Source organism: Neolamprologus multifasciatus, chromosome 6 (assembly GCF_963576455.1).
Source record: "Neolamprologus multifasciatus chromosome 6, fNeoMul1.2, whole genome shotgun sequence".
NCBI lineage: Eukaryota > Metazoa > Chordata > Actinopteri > Cichliformes > Cichlidae > Neolamprologus > Neolamprologus multifasciatus.
In genome coordinates, this window is record NC_140444.1 from 32,745,872 (window position 1) to 32,766,258 (window position 20,387).

Sequence of the window (20,387 nt, forward strand, 5' to 3'; positions counted from 1 at the left end):
AGCTGGGAGCGATTTCCAAGCACACTTACTCCTATGTTTAAACGTCCCTGGGCCTCATGTTCTGTCAACTTTGAACTCTTGACCCCCCCCCCCCCCCCCCCCCCTCACAAAAAGCACCAGAGGGGACAACGATCCCTCCTTTCTACCATCTACTAATTACTACCCACCTCCCCATATTGTGCCCTGTTCCACGTCCTCAAGGACAAAAGAAAAATCCAACTGAGAGGGAGAGTGAGGCTCTTTTCCTGTGTGTGCCCCAGCATCAAATCAGGAAGCTAAAAGAAAGGAACGTGAAGCAGTGCTTTTAAAGGGTTTTGCAAAACTGAGGTATTTCCAATAGGTAAGATTCATCCCCTGGATTAGTGAATAAATCCACCAAAAATAGGAATATCCAGTGTTCACATTTATCTGAAACAAAGCTCAATATGCAGCAGCCTTTGGCAGCAGCTTTGATGATTATTAAACTGAAATCCTTCTGGGGGAAAATCGCTGTCGCTCTTGAAAGTTGGTGCGTCTGTGTGGGAAGAACTGCGCCCTGCTGCCTTGTTTGAACTTTCTTACAGTTAAGGATCTAATATGGCCTGCGGGTTTGTGTATTCAGATATTAACAGTAGATGCTCGTTTTCCACTCTGAAGCTTAAAGAACACATAAACACACACAATAAATCATGCAGGCAGAACTAGCTGTTATGATGCTAGTACTGCAGCTGTTGTCCGCAGGAGCCAAGTCGGCAAGCTGGGATTTAAAAATATTGATGGACACTGTTGGTATGGTTTGAATTAAAAGAGTCAATATCATTCCATAACTCCATCTGTCTGTGGGCTGCTGGAAACACAGCATGTGGAAATGCATTCCTCGTTTCCCGTGGAAATAAACGTTCAGTGATGGCATCTGGTTATATACTAACCAAATCACCATCTCTGACGAGGCTTCAGCATTGATATATAGCATAAATTATATTGCCAAAACTATGTTTGACTGCTTTTACATGCATCTAACTCGAGTAACACCCCATTCCCGTTTAACGTGATGTTGACACCGCCTTTGCAACTATATCAGCTTCAACTCTTCTGCAAAGGCTTTCCTCAAGGTTTCGGAGTGCTTATGGGAATTTTTGACCATTCTTCAGATGCAAATTTGTGAGGTCAGACACTGATATTGGACGAGCAGCCCCAGCTCACAGTCTAAGCTCTAATTCATCCCAAAGGTGTTCTGTTGGGTTGAGGTCAGGAAACAGTGGAAACCAGTCATGTTCTCCCACTATAATTTGCTTATTCATGGACTTTGCTTTGTGCACTGATCTGCAGTCATATTAGAACAGGAAGGGGCCATCTCCAAACTGTACCCATGAAGTTGGGAACATGAAATTGTCCAAAATGTCCTGGTACGCTGAAGCATTAAGAGTTCCTTTTACAGGAACTAAGCCCAACTCCTGATGAATAACCCCACACCATAATCCTCCCTCCACTAAACTTTACACTTGGCACAAAGCAGTCAGACAAGTAATGTTCAACCACCAAACCCATGCTTGTCCATCAGAACTGTTAGACGGAGAAGTGTGATTCGTTACTCCAGAGAACACATCTGCACTGCAGAACATTTCAGCTGGACTACTCCTAGTACCTACAGCTGATGCTGAGCATTCAGCATTAGCTCACATAGTTGGTTAAAAACAAGAAAACCCCAAGTACCCTCTATGAAGAGATGGAGGCTTCATGGCTTTAAAAGAGAGTCTGGCAGCACTCTTTAGAAAGAGAAGTCACATAGGAGTTTGCAGAATCTGCCACACAAGTTTAAATCTACTATTTATGAGTGTTACGATTTTTTCTCAGTGCTGTCAGGTAGCTATCAAGTTCCACGGCAGCTGGCATAGATTTATATGTACGTTTTGTCTTCACTAAACCTTTCTGCATGTGGATTAACAACTCATTTCCCCCCTCCTTTACCTAGTTGATAGGCAATGAAATGACACAAAAATGTTCCCTGCTTCCCTGTTCGTTTGCTATGTTTAAATAAGAATACTTTAAAGTAGGACTATTATGCTCTTTTCTAGCGCCACCCTATCAGGCAGCTTTCTTCTCACCAGCTTCACTCGAAAAAAAAGTCTGAACAACAGGTGGGAAAGGCCTCTGTGATCAGTTTTCCAAATGTCAGATCTAGCAGATCCCCAACACCACTGGCTGATTTGAAGTGTCACATTATAACAGAGCTGGCACCTTATTTTATAGATGGCTGCAGACACTCACTGTTGTACCTCTCCCCTGACCTTCTCTGTACACGAACCAAAGATATTACATTTCAAATGGATTAATCACTGCATATTTTGTGTTGCCACGGCTTGTTATTGTGTAATTTGGCATGCCTCAGCCTTTCCTCCCTGTTTTCCTTCCTCAAAAATGCCTTCTTGACAGCCAGCCTTCCACTGAGACCATCTCTGACGAGGCTTCACCATTTTTTTGCAAGTTCAGTTTAGGAAATGGGAACAAATTCTGTGTTTTAGTGCCAAGCTTCTAGTAACAAAGTGCCTAAAGTTACCATTTAAAATGAGTTCTTTATCAAGTTGTTATGTGTAGACACTGCACTGCTTCATCCTTTGACACAAACTATTATTCCCTAATGTAACACTATAGTGTTACATTAGGGAATAATAGTTTGGCTCGCAACTACATCAGGCCATTTCTCCCACCTTTAATAAGGAAGGCATTATTCTCCATCAGTGAACAAGTGCATTCCATAAGTATATATAGAGACTTTACTATTTAATGAGATAAAACATGAACAGTCATGAACATTAAAGTCTCTTGTTGCAGCAGCTGCCCACTGAGCCAGTTTTGACACTGTAGAGCTAACATGGACTTTCATGCTGAAAGCAGCCTCGGTCATTTTCACAGAGTGGCCAGTAACCAAACACAAATCTGTGTGAAGCCTGACATCTGCTGGTGCAAAGCAGACTGTGTCATGGCTGTCTGTTACTGGCTGGCCTTTTGGTGGTTTTGCTGCCAACTGTTTCTGTTGCAAATGATCAAGTGCGATCACACATTAAACAGGAAATCAAAGCGTCATCGCTGACATAACCAGAATCAACTTACCAACATTTGCAATGTAGAGCTTGTTATTGAGAATGAGCGCCACCGCAACCGTGGCGCCTCCTGACACCTCCTGCTCTAGCTCCTTCAGCCGCTCCATCACCTTTTGACTCTGAGGAGAAAGCTGGTGGAACGGAACATTCTGATTGGCCGAGAGGTGAAGGCACAGAGTAAAAGATGGAAAGGAAGAGGAAAATGAAGCAAGTAGGAGCAGGACAGATGATGGGAAATGAAGGGAAAAAAGAGAAAATTAGACAAATGATAAAAAAGCAAGAAAAGAATAAGAGCTGAGTATCTTATCTGACGAAAGAGAGTGATGAGCCCAAATAAAAGAATAACAAGCTCATTCTCCCGTGGCTAAATACTAGCTCACATCAAAGCCTAGATCTGTGGTTGTTATGGAAACCAAAAGAGAAAAGTAAAGTGTTCCTACCTCATTGTGCGGTAGGAGGTAGTTGCTCAGGTTAGCCTTCTCAGCCAGAGCATCATCTATGGTTTCAAAGTAGCTCTTCTCCACCACATCAAAGGCCTGCAGTGCAGCAACAACAGTGTGTATAATGTCAAGTGTCAACACGCGTGAGAGCGAGCGTCACTACTGAACACTTAATGCTACTGAAATGTCAACTCAGGCTTAATGGGCCTGGACTGCAGCTGGCAGTGATGGTCCTTGTTTTGCTCGTGACCAGAGCAGAACAAGGACCATCACTGCCAGCTGCAGGCCAAGAAGCTACAGTTGGAGATTCAATGAATGAAAACAAGGACCACCAGACCAGCAGGTAGAGGAAGTAGAGAATGAACTTTCAGAACAGCAACAGGGAGGATTGTCTGCTACTGAAAGAATTGCAGATGGCACTGAAGACATGACAAACATAAGATAAGAACACACATGCAGCCCGCGTTCACACAAAAAAAATACTTATTACATATGTGCACAGAAAATCTATAATCTATAAACTACAACAGAGAATTTTTACTGACTGAGTAGTGAAAAGTGAAAAACACCAGGGAGACCTGCTACAGTGGGGCAAAAAAGTATTTAGTCAGCCACCGATTGTGCAAGTTCCCCCACTTAAAATGATGACAGAGGTCAGTAATTTGCACCAGAGGTACACTTCAACTGTGAGAGACAGAATGTGAAAAAAAAATCCATGAATTCACATGGTAGGATTTGTAAAGAATTTATTCGTAAATCAGGGTGGAAAATAAGTATTTGGTCACCTCAAACAAGGAAAATCCCTGGCTCTCACAGACCTATAACGTCTTCTGTAAGAAGCTTTTCTGTCCCCCACTCGTTACCTGTATGAATGGCACCTGTTTGACCTCATCATCTGTATAAAAGACACCTGTCCACAGCCTCAACCAGTCAGACTCCAAACTCCGCCATGGCCAAGACCAAAGAGCTTTCGAAGGACACCAGGAAAAGAATTGTAGACCTGCACCAGACTGGGAAGAGTGAATCTACAATAGGCAAGCAGCTTGGTGTGAAAAAATCAACTGTGGGAGCAATCATCAGAAAATGGAAGACATACAAGACCACTGATAATCTCCCTCGATCTGGGGCTCCACGCAAGATCTCATCTCGTGGGGTCAAAATGATCATGAGAACGGTGAGCAAAGATCCCAGAACCACACGGGGGGACCTGGTGAATGACCTGCAGAGAGCTGGGACCAAAGTAACAAAGGTCACCATCAGTAACACACTACAACGGCAGGGAATCAAATCCCGCAGTGCCAGACGTGTTCCGCTGCTGAAGCCAGTGCATGTCCAGGCCCGTCTGAAGTTTGCCAGAGAGCACATGGATGATACAGCAGAGGATTGGGAGAATGTCATGTGGTCAGATGAAACCAAAGTAGAACTTTTTGGTATAAACTCAACTCGTCGTGTTTGGAGGAAGAAGAATACTGAGTTGCATCCCAAGAACACCATACCTACTGTGAAGCATGGGGGTGGAAACATCATGCTATGGGGCTGTTTTTCTGCCAAGGGGACAGGACGACTGATCCGTGTTAAGGACAGAATGAATGGGGCCAAGTATCGTGAGATTTTGAGCCAAAACCTCCTTCCATCAGTGAGAACTTTGAAGATGAAACGAGGCTGGGTCTTCCAACATGACAATGATCCAAAACACACCGCCCGGGCAACAAAGGAGTGGCTCCGTAAGAAGCATTTGAAAGTCCTGGAGTGGCCTAGCCAGTCTCTAGACCTCAACCCCATAGAAAATCTGTGGCGGGAGTTGAAAGTCCGTGTTGCTCGGCGACAGCCCCAAAACATCACTGCTCTTGAGAAGACCTATAGTAAACGTTTGACCTCTGTTATTGCCAACAAAGGTTATGTTACAAAGTATTGAGTTGTATTTTTGTTATTGACCAAATACTTATTTTCCACCCTGATTTACGAATAAATTCTTTACAAATCCTACCATGTGAATTCATGGATTTTTTTTTTCACATTCTGTCTCTCACAGTTGAAGTGTACCTCTGGTGCAAATTACTGACCTCTGTCATCATTTTAAGTGGGGGAACTTGCACAATCGGTGGCTGACTAAATACTTTTTTGCCCCACTGTATGTGAGGGAAGCACAGTGTATGAATACGGTTCATTTATGCCACAGTAGTGCATAATGACCCACACAGAGCATCTTTCTATAATCTGACTAGCCCTTAAATGCACTTCATGGTTATGTTTTGTTTTTTGTTTAACGCAAAAAGCTTTAAGTCGCATTAAACGATCGTGAAAAAGTGAAACAGGCATTTCACATTAACTATGGTTTAATTAATATCCATAAATGTTTTTGTAGTGTGGGGGAAAATAAAACCGCTGGCTTAAGTATTAAATCAAAATATGTAGCGGCAGCAAAGGCAAGCAACGTCTTCGAGGCAAGAATGAGATTTTACACTTTTATTCATTTATTAAAATAATCAGCGCAGTTTCTGCCTCAAGGAACTGCGCTGATTATTTTAATAAATGATAAGGCTGGCGTTTCTCCAGATTAGCTCATGTTTATGTTTCAGAAAAGTTTTATACAGCACGTCTGAGTATATTTTTTTCCATATGAAAATAAAGCCTTGTTTATAATGTATTAGTATTATTTATATACTAAAAGGTAATAACTTCAATGTAGCTTTATTTTAAACATATCTGAGGGTAGTTTAAACATTTAACCCTCACATAAGCAACCACGGTGGGCCAGTGCGTTTCTATGATTTTGTATAAAACACCCTATATTTTAGCATTTTTGAATAATATCAACACTTAGCAAAGGATCAGGACTAAAAATAAAAACGCGAAGATGAAATATTTTGTGATCTTTCACAGTTTTACCCCTGAGGCACCTCAAACACTGCGGTCAGTGTTTCTTCTAGAGGCCTCTCAGATCACCGGTTACCTCATAATACCAGGTGTGGAGCGTCCACAACTATTTACTCTGGAGGAGGCTGCTTGTGAAAGGAAAGCGATACAAGTCGCTGAGTCAGTGAACCTCACTTCTTCCTGAACACAGCAATACTGAACTGAGTTGTTGAGGATTTCCAGAACTTTTCCGTAAGTGTGTGCTGCTGTTTTTGGCACTGTTAGCTGCTGTTAGCCTGTGTTACTGAAACCTCCTTCAAAGTGGAAGTAACAAGGCTGGACTTGGACTTAGTGGCATAAGTTTAGTGAATAAACTCCCATACAACCTGAGAATGTAATCAAACTGTTTAGCAGAGGGAAAGCGTGCTTTTTTAGGACACTCTAGCCTAATGTTTTCTGGCATAACGTTAGCTTATATTTAGCTACTGCCGTCACAGTTAGCTCTTGTCTGCTGTCGGGAGACATGAGGGGTCACATGTCTGATCTGCTGAAAATCAGCAACTACAACAATACAAGGAATAAATAAGCACGTTCATAAACATTTTTGCGCTTAAGATCCCTGTCTTCAGTTCAGGACATGGGGCTTCAGGTGAGCATGGAGCTGGAGGAGGCAGATGAAGAAGAGGAGGATAACAAAGAGATGATGAAATGTACAAAAATAAAAAATAAAAAAGACCCAAATTCTGTCATCGTCAATAAAATGATCAGTGTGGCTGCTCTACCAGGAGCTCTGCCACCAACACAAGGTTAGTCATTGTGCATGGTTTTGATGACTCACTGTGAAAAAATTCCTGATCTTAAGCTACATGTTCCAACTGAAAGCCTCAGAATGATTCTTTCATGGATCGCTCATATATTTGGTTATTAAACGCAGTAAGAGCTTGGAACCAGAAGCAGGGCTGACACAGACTGGGCTACAGAGGGTTAAAGATTCCTTTTGTGTGTGCAGTGTTTTGTCACAGGCTCTGCCTTAGCAGACTGCAAAAGTAAGAAAATGTTTCTAGTTTCTTTCCTCAACAGTTACAGCAGTTAACAGACCTGTGTGAGGATCCTGCGGACGTCATTGTCTGTGTGACCGGAGTTTAGCTGCCCCAGGAGCAGTTCTGCTGTCAGACACTGTGAAGCAAAGTTGGCCACTCTGCTGCCATCGTAACCATTAAAAACCCCGTACAGGAAACAGCCATCGTCACCTCTGTGGGAAAAAAAAAAGAAAAGCTCAACAAACATGGCACCTATGTTTGAAAAAACTATGAATTACTCTCAGAGCCGTGCTATCTTTTCACGTTCTCGATGTGTTTGTTGCAGTAACAACTGTAGATGTAAGAACATTTGTATAAAAATGATTCATTTACAAATAATTAGACGATCAAAGTCTACAACGATGAAACACATTTCTCTGGCAGAGCCTGAGCCTCTATAAAAAGGGACAAATACCAACTACCTATTTCTTTACCGCTTCAGTGACTCAGACATTACCAGTGCACATTTAAAGCTACATGTTCATGTGCTCTGCCCAGGCATTGCTGTGTTTTCCTGCTAAGTCCAAGATCTTTGTTTTTCTGTGAGATTAAATAAGAAACTATTCAAGATTTTACTATTCTGGTAAGAAACACTGCTACCGACAAGTTTGATCATAAATCTCAGTACAGTTTTAAGTGAATGAGTCAGCAAGTTTCCTTACAACATTAGCAATGACTGGCCCAAGTAAACAAACTCCATGTGGATGCATTATGCATGTTCCCTGCTCAGTATTAGTTTAATTCTTGCACTTTACTAAAGCAGCTCTGAACAAGTCACAGTTCAAAACGATGACCCTTATTTGTCTCACACTGGACGAATCGTGTACCTGAACCTGAGGTGTCCATCCTCATTGGGGTGGCTCTGAGTTCCTTTGCCATCAGGGCCGTACACACAGTTGGGTGCTGTTCCGACCCCACACATCTGACACAGAGGCAGGTCATCTGTCCAGCTTTGATGCTGCTAATAAAAAAAAAAAGAAATCAAAAAAGAAAAATCAAACAAATACTTGGCCTACGTGCTAAACTCAAGTTTGAAAGCAGTATTTGTGTAAAATAAAAGATTTAAACCGACACAGAAATTAATTAAACTGTCGTCACAGATATTTTCCCTACACCTTTATCCTATAAAGTTGCCATCGTGAAGACACCCCAGCATCAAACCAGCTTTGATATGATGAGGTTTCATTGACATTTGAATTTATTAAATGGTCCAACAGGAAATTACAAACAATTCTGTCACATGCAGTAACACACTCAGCACCGATGGTGCTTTTGTTTGTACTGTAGCCTCCCTGAGCCAGAAAAATAGGTCATTCATCATTAGGTGCTCCTGTTATACTATACTATACGATTTATTTTGCATTATGGTGCAAATTACTTTTAAGCACATTTCACTGTTAACATTGTAGATGACGTTCCTGGTGTCAGTCACTATAAACACATTCAGTATACTTGTAATGGAAAGTGTCGTACACAGTCGTGGTGAAAACAAAGCACATCCTCTTTCAATTCTAAAGTTTTATTATTATAAAGTTAAGTTTTTATTATTTACACAAATTAAGCCAAAATGGAGAAACTGTGTGTGAATAAACTAAGCACACTGTTACTTACACTGCTTCCAAGTGAACGCCTCAATAACATCAGACATTTTGGCTGTTGAGATGTGTGTTACACGCATATGGAAAGACGCTAGCGATGATCTTAGAGAAGTAAGTGCTGTCTCAATCAGTCTGGGGATGGTTGGAAAGGTTAGAAGTTCTTTTCTAAACAATTTGAAACTGGGTACAATATTATAGTATACTGTGGTATAATATGCCATTTAACGCCTGTGATACATGCAACTTTAGGATTGAAAGAGGGTGTGTTTACTTTTCACTGTGACTGTGAATGACACTTTCGCTTACAGATAAGCCAATGTCTTTATAGAGATATCGATACAGCAGATTATAATCTACATGGGCAGGTTAATACTCTGAGGTTTTGACACAGTGCACAATGACACGTTTGGACAAAACCAAACACACCATATCAGCACAAATGCAACTCAAGCTTGCCAAGAGGACAATGATCCAAGCAACAAGTCTACAGGAGAATGGTGGAAAAGGTGCGGGGGCTGTGGCTCAGTTGGTTTAGTGCAGGGGTGGGCAACTCCAGGAATCAAGGCCGGTGTCTTGCAGGTTTTAGATATCACCCTGGGTCAACACACCTGAAACAAATGACCAGTTCATTACCAGGCCTGTGGTGAACTTCAAGACATGCTGAGGACATAATTTAGCCATTTAAATCAGCTGTGTTGGATCAAGGACACAACTAAAACCTGCAGCACACCGGCCCTTGAGGCCTGGAGTTGCCCACCTCTGCTTTAGTGGGCCGCCTGCCAATAGGAAGGTTGGTGGATCAATCCTCGACTTCGATGAGTGTGTTTTAACACTTAGGTGTAGACAGAAGACCTTTATGTGTGTGTGAGAGAGAAAGAGAGATGGAGTGGCTGACACTTATAACAGAAGCACTTTCAGTGCTCAAATACAGCAGAAATGCGCTAAGAGCCAGTCCATTTATTTGTTGCACTAGTCCAGTCTTCAACCTGACTGAAATGCTGTGGTGGGGGATGTGCATAAAGAGATACTAATAATCCGAACAATGAAGTCAAACAAAGAAAAGTCAGCCAAAGTTCATCACAATGATGTGAGGTAGTGATAAAGTGGTACACAAAACTTCAACTATTGCTAAGGTGGTTCAACAAGCTACTGAATCGTGGTTGCTTTCAGACAAGAACTAATAACAGTGTGTCTGTCATGTGTTGTTGTTCATCTGAGGTATTTACCTGCTCAGTAGAAGGATAAACGGTGTACTTCCGTTTTACCACACCTGTATCTGCCTTACCTTGCCTAGCCTAAAGTTTTAATGTGAATCATTGACGCCCAGGAGAGACCGATAGCATCTCCGCGTAGGGCAAATGGGAAGCAGTCAATGTAAAATTAAAAGTGTCATAAGATATCGACATACTCACAAAACGACTGAGAAAAGTTAGTCGCTCGGAAATAGTCGTTTGTGTTGTTTACAATATGGCTAATTACCAGTTTGTGACTCAAGTTTAGCTAATTCACGCAGGTTATATGGACCATATCCCAGGGACTGCAACAACAGCATCGGTCGTGTTATTGTCTCCTCCTGCTTCAAGCGATAGCGTTTCTCGGTGCTGAATACAGACGCTAATAAATCGTATTAGTCCAATTTTTTTTTAATTAAGGTGCCTAGCTAACTGTTAGCCAAACACTTCATGAGCTCAACTAAATTAGCTACACGGGAAGCATTGGACCAAACAACCAGCGATGAACACCGAGAAAAAGACTGTAAGACGCCAGTCTTCAAAAGCAGAGGAACTTTACATATTGAGTAACAAACGGCAAGCTTTTCACTTACGCTCTGCATCAAATTCCTACGCTGGGCCGCCATGTTGAACGGAACTCGTTACGTTCACGATTCAGCACAGAGGTAGAAAATCTCAGCTTCAAAGTCTGAAGTTGGAAGGAAAGCTCTGCGAGAGTAAAATTGAATTAAAAATGTATATCTAAACCGACAGCTAAATTCACCATTACCAGGTAATGTACGGATATAAAACGTATTCACATATTAAAATTATTGTTATCGCGTTTTAACAACAGGAACTGCATATACATCTTGCTTTCTTATACCCGTCTTTCCTAATTCTTCCACATGCAAGTCTGTGAGCCATGATCCAAATTCAGGGGCTGCGTCCTTTGAAGGATATCGGAGACGGTAAGATTTACACTCGTATGCTAAATTGCATCAGCAATTCTGATGGTATTTGAAGGCAGCAAATAACGTCAAGCTCGTTTGTTTGTTTGTTTGGGTTTTTTTGTCTCTTTCTAAGCGTGTTTTGTATTTCCATAATACATTTTGATTTGCCTCATTTATAAAGTGGAAAAGATAAGTAAATAATAATAAGCTGAAAAAACCTGTTTAAATAAATAATAAAACGACAAAAAGAAAGGAAGAAAAACTCCCGACTTCTGCTTTGTTGCTGAACCGGATTTCTTTGACAACACCGCCACCATGTGTTTACCATAAACTACCTCTTCTACACTTTTTGCTTTACACTTTTTATGTTTATTGTGATTGTAATTTCTTAAACTACCATACTAAACTTCTATATATTCAATCGCCCTTCCAAAAAGTAGCACACATTCTTAATTTAGTATTTTGTGCTTAGACTATGTATTTTTCCATATTATAAAATTAGCCATACATGCGCTTAGCAGCTTTACTCTTCTCGAATTAACTATTTTAAAAGTACATTAACAGTGTGAACTAAAACAAAAGAACGAGCAATTTAAAAAATAACTGCACTAAATTAAAAGCTGTCTTGCAGTTGAACTCGCGGGTAAAACTCCTGCCAGCAGGGGGAGCTGTGTCTTATAAATAGTGGACTAACCAGCCTGCTTGTGACCATTTACAGCTTTGAAAAATAAATGGATAAACGTTTCCTGCATAAGTAAGCTCACCCCAGATGGAAAGTTGATGTTTTTCAGCATTCTCTATAAAGGTCTGAGAGAGATACAACATTTAGAAGTTAAATCTTGAGCCACCCCCACATCAGCAATAGTTCTCCATGCTTTCTGACAGTCTTTCAAAGTATTTCTTTTGCCATTGAGTGATTTAAAAAAAACAAAACAACTCATTTTCAGTCCAGTCTTTGTGCACGACTATTTTCACAGGAATGTTTTTGTTTCGTGTCATTGTTAAGCCACTTAGCCCGTCCCGTGAATGATGTAAAATAATTTGCAAAGACCTGTTGCTGGCATATCCCAGCAATATGTTTAGTGTGTCCTTAGAAAATGTGAGGACACTGGATAAGAGGAGGACAAGATGTGAAGTGGCAGGCCTAAAAAATATCTACACGAGATGAATACGATCTGTAAGTCATTTCGTTGATCCATCTGCTGTTCAACGAAACCTCATCAGAAACCGTTTCAGTGAACGGGTGGCTGACAAGAAGCCATTTATAAGGAAGGGAAAAGAAAAAAACGATTGGACTGAAAATCAGTGCCAACAGGTATCACAGTGGGTGTCTACAGCCACCTGTAAAATCCAGTGGATGCTCTGTCCTTTTTGGGGGGCAGCATTTCAACCAGAGCTGTGGGGATCTTGTCAAAATTGCTAAAATTATGAACTCAGAGAAGTACTATTAGAGCTTGAGCCACCATGCAATAGCATCGGGAAAGCGTCTGATTGGGAAAGGATTCATTTTTCAGCACAAAAACAACCACACACACACTGCCAATGTATTTTAATTCTGAGGGTTGGCTCATAAAGTTTGCACAGTACTGTAATCCAAAAATCCAACACCAGAGATTCTCATCTCATCTTGCATTTTTATTCAGTATTTTCTTTATTTTTATTGGTTAAAACCACATCAGAAACATACATTTGTACACAATTGTTTTTTTCTTTAATCTTAATTTGCTTCATTTCACAGAGGAACATCACACATTTCTACGTCTACACAGATGTACAGCATAAAGTATATATGTGCATATATACTTTGATAATTTGGTCACATTTTCCGTAGCCATATATATGTATGCATATTTTAATATTTAATATCGTTATCCCCAAAATAAAAACTTCTCCTTACCTCGAGAGCAACACAAAGGATGAGGCATGGATAACCTCACCATATATCTTATCACAATAACACTCAACAGACCACAGAGCTTTCTTTCTTTTGTCTTTTTTAAATATAGAACTAACTTAATGCCCTAAAATAAAGCAGAATCTTTTTCAAACACTGTTATATACTCAATTATAGATTTACATATGTTTATACAGACAGATACACTGGAGAAAAATGGAGCACAAAAAAATGGAGCGATGCATGTTCAGAAATATTGAGGATGCCTGCAGATTTGCTGACAACGAGCGGAAAACGCACACAAGTTTTCCGCAGACCTGCTGATAAGGAACGCTCTATACTGATGACAAACGCTTGCTTTTCTAAAGTGGTTTGACGTGCTCAAGGACAAAACAAGACCAAATTCGTTTTGCTGTACATTAAGACTTTGAAAGAGAGCATCAGTGTGTTGTGGAGGCTTGTGTTCCTGCGTGATGGATTCTGCTTGGCAGTCAGCACTAAGGCAACAATTGAGGAAAGAAAAAGCTTCACAGGGAAACATAAAAACATTTCAAGGAAATAAGAAAAAAAGGACAAATACAAACACAGTCTCATTATACAGGGGAGGGGATTAGTTGCCTGATACGCCACTGCTGCTTGTTTATCTATGCTGATATCCTGTAATGGCCCATCGACGAGTTCTGTCAGCAAAAACTTGTGTTCGCAGCATCGATAGGTTGTGAACCTGTGCGTGCGTGTCTGTTTGGGAGCGTTTTAGCTATCGCGCTTATTTTGCTGACCGACTGAAGACCTCACAAGTTGAAGGCAGTGTGGTCACAAGCATTGATCAGCTACAGGGTGACCTGCCGATAGTTTCTAATCCACCCCCTGCCCCCAAACCCCGAATTAACACCTCCAGTAAAACCTGGCGTGTTTGCACTCTGCAGCTCCTTCCCAAGGATGAGGTGAACCCACTGATGTTTGTCTGCCTAACTGCACCTTCCTGAGATCACCACCTGTTACCTATGCATCCAAAATCTGGGGGATGCCCAAGATTACTTTGTGGAGTTTTTTTTTTTTGACAAAAAGACAGATAAACTTGCCAGAATTGATGACATTAACTCTGATTACTACAGTGTTTGTCACATGGGATAAAAATCACCACCTAAATGCAGAAGCTGTTGTTAAGATCACAAAGTCAACTGAGCTGATTGTTGGTATAAGTCTTAAATGTAAAATGTCATAATCTCTCCCTGTTCGTTTTAAAAGTACGCTCTTTTTTTGTTGTACTGACCTTTAATAATATGTTTTCTTTACATTGTTTATTGTCACAGGCACATTATCTTGTGCACATAACCAGGGGTTAAAGTGGGTCTTAACAATTTTCTGGTACCTTGAGTTAATAAATAATAAATGATTGTGGAATGAGTTCATTTTTCTTATGCTTCAGCCTGGTGTTACTTCCAGTGATGGCCTGGAGACACTTGCTCAGTAGTAAGAAAATAACAACACACCACAGAGCTTTTACACATCAACACGTCCCCTTTTCCTTCTCATCCCTGTGATGTGTTCATGGTGCAGATGTAAAGTTGTGGTCGTGGTACTTCAGCATCTTCCTCATACTAAAGATGAGGAGAATAAATGGAGCAACTTAGTGTACTTCCCAGAGAGAATTTTATCTCAGAGATGAAATTTAAAGCTGTAATAAAATTGGTTTCAGAGTTTTAAAATCTACACGTGTTGTCAAACTAATTGAAGTATACTTATTTTAGATAGCACTAACCTGCAGGTTAGTGTAGTTAGTTTGCAGTTCTGTGATAGAGCTTACAATGATGCACTATGTTAGACTGTTATAAGCTGTGGTGTTGTGGTGTTAACTTACATCAGGGGTAGCAGACATCAATTTACATTTAAGGTGATGGCGTGGTGCACACTCACTCATAGAATCCGATCTTTTTATACTAACTTTTTACTGTCTAGGGGAAATCAGCCGTACATGCAGCTGCTTACATCTTGTGAATAACAGTGAATATTGAGTCACAGCATGTACACAAAGAAAAATCTGCTGGAACTCAAAAACCAAACAAGGATTTTCTGTGAATTATTTCAAAGTAAATCTTTTCTCCCCATGCTGCACCGCTACACCCGATCTTCAGGTTTCCTCACCTGCCAGATCCCACTTTAACCCCTGCACGTAACAATAAAAACAGCAAATTGTGGCAATAAATTTGCAACTCAAAACTTGAGGTTATTGGATCTAGGATGTGATAAAAGATCTGCCCAATACACTAAGTAATGGATTCAGTGTTTCTTGTGTAACACAAAACAACACAAATATTATTTTGAAGTAGAAACTTTGGACAACTTCATCAGCATACATAAATCTCTCCTAACATCTCAGTATTCTTGACGCTGGTAGCCTCCGGATCCATCGAAGGCCCCGTCACTGTTGGTCTGGCCTCCTCCTCCTCCCGGGCTCTCCAGGTCATCCCCACCGAATGAGGTGTAGGGGGCTCCGGCTGCATCCTGGCTGGGGTCTGTGTAGTCCTGGGAGAAGAGGGCCGAGTCGGCCCCTAGCTTGTATCTCTGGAAGGCCAGGAAAGACTGGCCCGCCTTGGCGATGAGGATCGTTAATGGAAAAGGACGAGGAGGTGAATAGGAGGCGATTGAAGACAGATGATGAAACAGAGACGCGACGATGTTAGTGTGAGGAAGGGAGGGGTCAGACAACAAAAGACAGGAGGACACAGTGATTAGTTGGCTGGAAAGCTTGACAACATTATTAGACAGCTTTAGCGAATCAGTCACAGTGAGTTACATCCTCGGGCAGCAGCACAAAAAACGCTGCTCGTACATTGTGTAGCTCTAGAAGAAGAGCACGAGTTCCCCTTGTGTTGATAATTCAGGAAGGAAATCGTGGGACAAGCCGGAGGTAAAACAGAGCAACACAGAGAAAGTTAAAATGATTTAAGTTACACGAGGAGATTTTCTTTATTATCGACTGCTCAGATGTTGCAAACACTTGAAGAGCTGCAGTACTTTTGAACCTTTTTTGATTTTATAAGTCGATACATGACAGCGCATCAGGCCAGCTAACTGTCCAAAAGAAAACGTTCCCCAGCATATACTTAGAGGAAATCTGCACTCATTGTAGTCTGAGTTACACGGACTGAACCCTGAATATTTCAGACTTTTTTGTAAATATGAATATAGAACATTTTATTAGCACCCGCATAATAAAACGTAGCCATAAAAGACAATGAATATTAAATGTTAAATGACTAAAATTGAAGCTCTGACACACCTCTACCATCTAAATTTAATAAAATGAAAGTGAAAGAGGGAGCCTGTGTGTGCAAACACAGAGGAAACTGACACCCCTATAAAATGTGTTAAATATGCTGGAGTCTGTAGCAAGACGACTTAGCTTAGCTTGTGTTCTCACAACACTGTAAACGAGGCAAAACAGTTATCTAGCTCCATCTGAGCTTAACATCTTCCAACAGAAAGCTCTTTAACATTTCTCTGCTTGATTGATTGAGCCTGAAGTCCTTCTACTGGACAAACTGTCCAGCACATAAACAAAGTCGGTCATCTTGAAACAAGTTTGGATACTTGTTTGGTTTTGCTAAGCATTAGCTAAATTAGCTTTCATTTCACTTGTCAGCAGTACATAAAAACTGCGTGTATAGAGTCAGCAATCAGATCTTACACAACAGAAAAGGCTTAAAACATCCCCTATAAGTTACACTTCCACCAACATCTGAGTGCTGTCGAATTCTCCCATTGATTTCAATTGAGGATTTTGAGTGCAGCATATCTGTGTAATAATATATCTGAAAATAACCATCCCAACACTGCAATGTGCTCTAGATTGTGAGTAAGTATATATCAAATTATTCGTTTAAGTGAGGAACTGAAAATTAGTGGGTGGGGGTGTAAGCAATTAATAATTTTATAAAAACTCATTACAATTAAGGACGTGAAAAAACGGTGTCCAGGCCTAAAAACTGAGACAGCAATTGCTCAGGGCTCCAGGTTTGATGTTGCAGATACTCTGACTGTAACATCTGTTTCAACAAAAAACGTAAAAAATTAATTTGGTGAAGCTTTTCTTCATAAATAAAACGAGTCTTTCATGAAATTCCAACAGAAAAAGCTCTGATTTCACACCTGAGTTATTTAGAGCTGCACATGTGTAAATTTAGCTGTTGAGTGTCTTGCACTGATGAATGATAAGGTCAGCCTGCTTGTTAATGTGGGTGTTTGGAGGTGTTTGGATTAGTAAGTCTGCTTTTCTGTCTCTGTGTCAGCAACGGCAGTATTTGCTGTAAGAGGGCGCCCAAATCAAGTGCAGTCTCAGTAAAGAAAGAGGAGCGTGTAGGACCTGCTGCAGATGGTTAAGGCGACAAAGAGAGAAGATAAAGTCAAACAAAAGACTGATGAGGCTGAGGAGGGAACAGCTTGGTGTATTCCTCTTCAAATGACACATTCTTTAACTTCTCCATAGAGAAGAGAGCCTGGGCCCCCTGTTGGAACAATATTTGTACAGTCATGAGTTCACATGTCAGAAACAGTAAGCAGTACTAAAAAAAAGATGAAGGGAGACACATTTATATAGCTCACTGGCTATATAAGCAAGCTGAGGATACAAGCCAAATAAGATTCAAAGTTTGAGGTTGTCAGTCCCGTCTTTGGTTACAGCGCCGCATCAGGCCATTAAGCTCCTTACCCAAGTGAAGATGGAGAAGAAGGAGAAGGTGATGGCTGCTCGGGCAGCGTCCCCTCTCTCCTTAAATTGGTTGTCCTCAGACACCTGCCACTGGTTGGCCAAGAAACAGAAACCCACAAACCACATGAAGGACCAGAATGCTGGAATAAGAAAAAAAAACAGAGATTCGGAGTAAAATAACTAAGAAATTCCTCTTGCTTAACTCCAAAATAACAGAATGGAACTCATGTTGCAACTCAATATGAGCAAATTACAATATTTACAACTGAATTCATCTGTTAAAAGACTAGTTTGGCTTTACAGTACTTACTTGATTAGATTACATCTGCATGGCTGTTTAGTTCAGAATATGCACTAACAGCAGGGAGAATAGGTAGCTGTCTTATAAAGGTGACAAAAACTCAGCCAATCACCAGCTTCACCTATAAGGTACTGGTTGATGAATATATTATATAACTGTAATTAAGCCAAACTAAACATTCCCACCTGTTTCAACTCTTTTAGCTTAGCTAGGCTAAGTTCCTGCTGCCATTTGTTTAACAAAACAAGAACAGTTTTACTGAAAACTCTCATAAAAAAAGAGATATTTCTCAAATTGTCGAACACATAGTGCAGAAAAACAAAGCTCGGGTAGCACAGCTGGATGACTAAAGCAGGTAATTAGGTCAGCATAAGAATGAAAAGGTGGAGGCAATCAACTGAGAACAGCAATGGGCCCCAAAATGAGCCCTGTGGTATGCAAGATGAGCAGTCAGACAGCAGGATTTACTCATAAAATCAGATATGATTCTTTCCTGCTGGCTGGGGGGAACTGGAAGAGGAGAGAGAAATTAAAAGAGCTGGAGTGTGGAGGCAATGTATAAAGCCTAATCAGAAATGCCCAGGGATTATCAGGTTCCCTTATTTCTTCAGTGTGGAAACCATCTCATATTACAACAGATACGGCAAGAGAAATCAGAGAGTCAGAGAGTGTAGGTGACGAAAACAGGGAGGGCAAATTCTGTCTGTGACAGGAACTACCTCATTAACCGATCTGACACTTCACTGTCCTGTCATTATATTTGAGTTCATTGCAGTAGCAGTGCAGTGGAGAAGTAGTGGAAGCTACTGTCAGCCAACGCACAACGTCTCAGAGACTTGTTAGTGTCAGATGAGTACTTGTCTACTTATTATCCTTGTCACACATCTCTCCTTTTGTTGTAATAACCTAACTGCACGTCATTTTTATACATTACAAAAATCGCTGACAGGGTTTCGTTAGGTAGTTTATTTTGAGCAGGTGGGATAATTTGCACAGAAAAAGGCCTGTTTGGTTCGAGCATCCATGGGAAGTGAATTTAGGTATTTATGAAAGCTGTTTGTAGGAGTCTTTGTTGATCTCCAGACAAACAGTCCCAGAGACTGATTTGCAATCAGCTGTTGCTTGGAAGAAATGTGAACTCCATGAACAGTTAGCAAATGGTTGCTGACGCTTGCTATGCGAAACTGGTCACAAAGAGGTATACGGTGCAAATACCCTTGTGATTGCTTTGGTTGCTAGCAGATTCCCACAGTCACTGTATTGTAGATGGAAGATGAAGTCTTGTTTGCAAACACTTGCCAACTACTCCCCAAGCAAAACTGTGAAACTGAAAAAAGTGTGGCGCAAACTGGAAATGTTCACGCTCACCTTCAAAGTAAAACTTGCACCTTTTGACTCGTAGAAGTAAGGCGGGATTTTTATGAGTAGTTGGCAATCTGCTACCAACCAATCAAGTTTTTTGGTGCAGCACCGTCTCTGCGGCCGGTATCACCCGGCGACAGACAGCAACCACTCACCAACTTGCATGTGATTGCACATGGTCCCCAAACCAGTCTCTAGGTCTGTGTAACTGAGGCTTTAGCACATCTGAAGGTAAAAATCCAAACTCAAACAAAATACTTCACAACTATAAAGTATTGTAAAGAAATACGGTATGAAAAGACAATGTGTTTACCCGACAACCCGATATCAGCCAGCACAGCTTTCTTGCGGTCTTTGACGCTGCTGATCTGAGGGAAATAGATGTCCAGAGCCAGGAAGCCCACACAGCAAAGAAATGCCATGGAGCCCATAAACACCCCATAATTGCAGGCGTTTTGGTTGCGGTTGAAGATGCAGTACTCCTCCTCTTCTTTGGCCTGGTTGATGTAGCCCTCATTGGCGATGCAGCCGAAGATCACAATGGAGAAGAGCTGGAAAGGAGAGAAGAAGGGATGAAAATGCACAAACAGATATGACTTTCAGGACTGTGGTAGAGTTTACAAGACAGAATTTAATGTCAGCACCTTTAGAACATCTGAACTGAGTCTGTAAAGCAGCTTTGAGGTTTGCTACTGAATTCAGAAGTCAATGTTTCCATATTTTGAGCATTTGGAATGAGTGTCGTCACATTTGCCTCCACCTGGTTGCTCAAAAGTTGAAAGTCGAGTATTCAAATGGTGTCCCACTTCGTACACGTCAAACGTTTCTGGGAACTTCACAAACAGCTATTATGTATGGCTTTTCTTAACCTCTTGTCCACACAGCATTGCCAAAGGCTGGAG

The 20,387-nt window shown here is 41.1% G+C and overlaps 2 protein-coding genes across 6 annotated transcripts in view; both read right to left on the bottom strand.

The window, feature by feature from the left end:
- tab1 (TGF-beta activated kinase 1/MAP3K7 binding protein 1) overlaps positions 1 to 11,009 on the bottom strand; it is a 30,194-nt gene extending 19,185 nt beyond the window's left edge. For 2 of the 4 annotated variants that reach the window (XM_085162129.1, XM_085162127.1), the window contains exons 1-5: positions 10,879 to 11,009; positions 8,283 to 8,416; positions 7,475 to 7,628; positions 3,521 to 3,616; positions 3,091 to 3,229 (exon numbers count right to left, since the gene is read on the bottom strand). In XM_085162129.1, the coding sequence (XP_085018255.1) occupies positions 3,091 to 3,229; positions 3,521 to 3,616; positions 7,475 to 7,628; positions 8,283 to 8,416; positions 10,879 to 10,911 (556 nt within the window). In that variant the 5' untranslated portion in view covers positions 10,912 to 11,009. The remainder of the gene's footprint in view (positions 1 to 3,090; positions 3,230 to 3,520; positions 3,617 to 7,474; positions 7,629 to 8,282; positions 8,417 to 10,878) is intronic. The other 2 variants (XM_085162130.1, XM_085162128.1) reach the window with 2 other exon arrangements.
- A 1,835-nt stretch (positions 11,010 to 12,844) lies between these two features.
- syngr1b (synaptogyrin 1b) overlaps positions 12,845 to 20,387 on the bottom strand; it is a 31,522-nt gene continuing 23,979 nt past the window's right edge. Inside the window, exons 2-4 of one of the 2 annotated variants that reach the window (XM_085162136.1) lie at positions 19,799 to 20,036; positions 17,823 to 17,962; positions 12,845 to 15,703 (exon numbers count right to left, since the gene is read on the bottom strand). In XM_085162136.1, the coding sequence (XP_085018262.1) occupies positions 15,488 to 15,703; positions 17,823 to 17,962; positions 19,799 to 20,036 (594 nt within the window). In that variant the 3' untranslated portion in view covers positions 12,845 to 15,487. The other variant, XM_085162137.1, reaches the window with a different exon arrangement.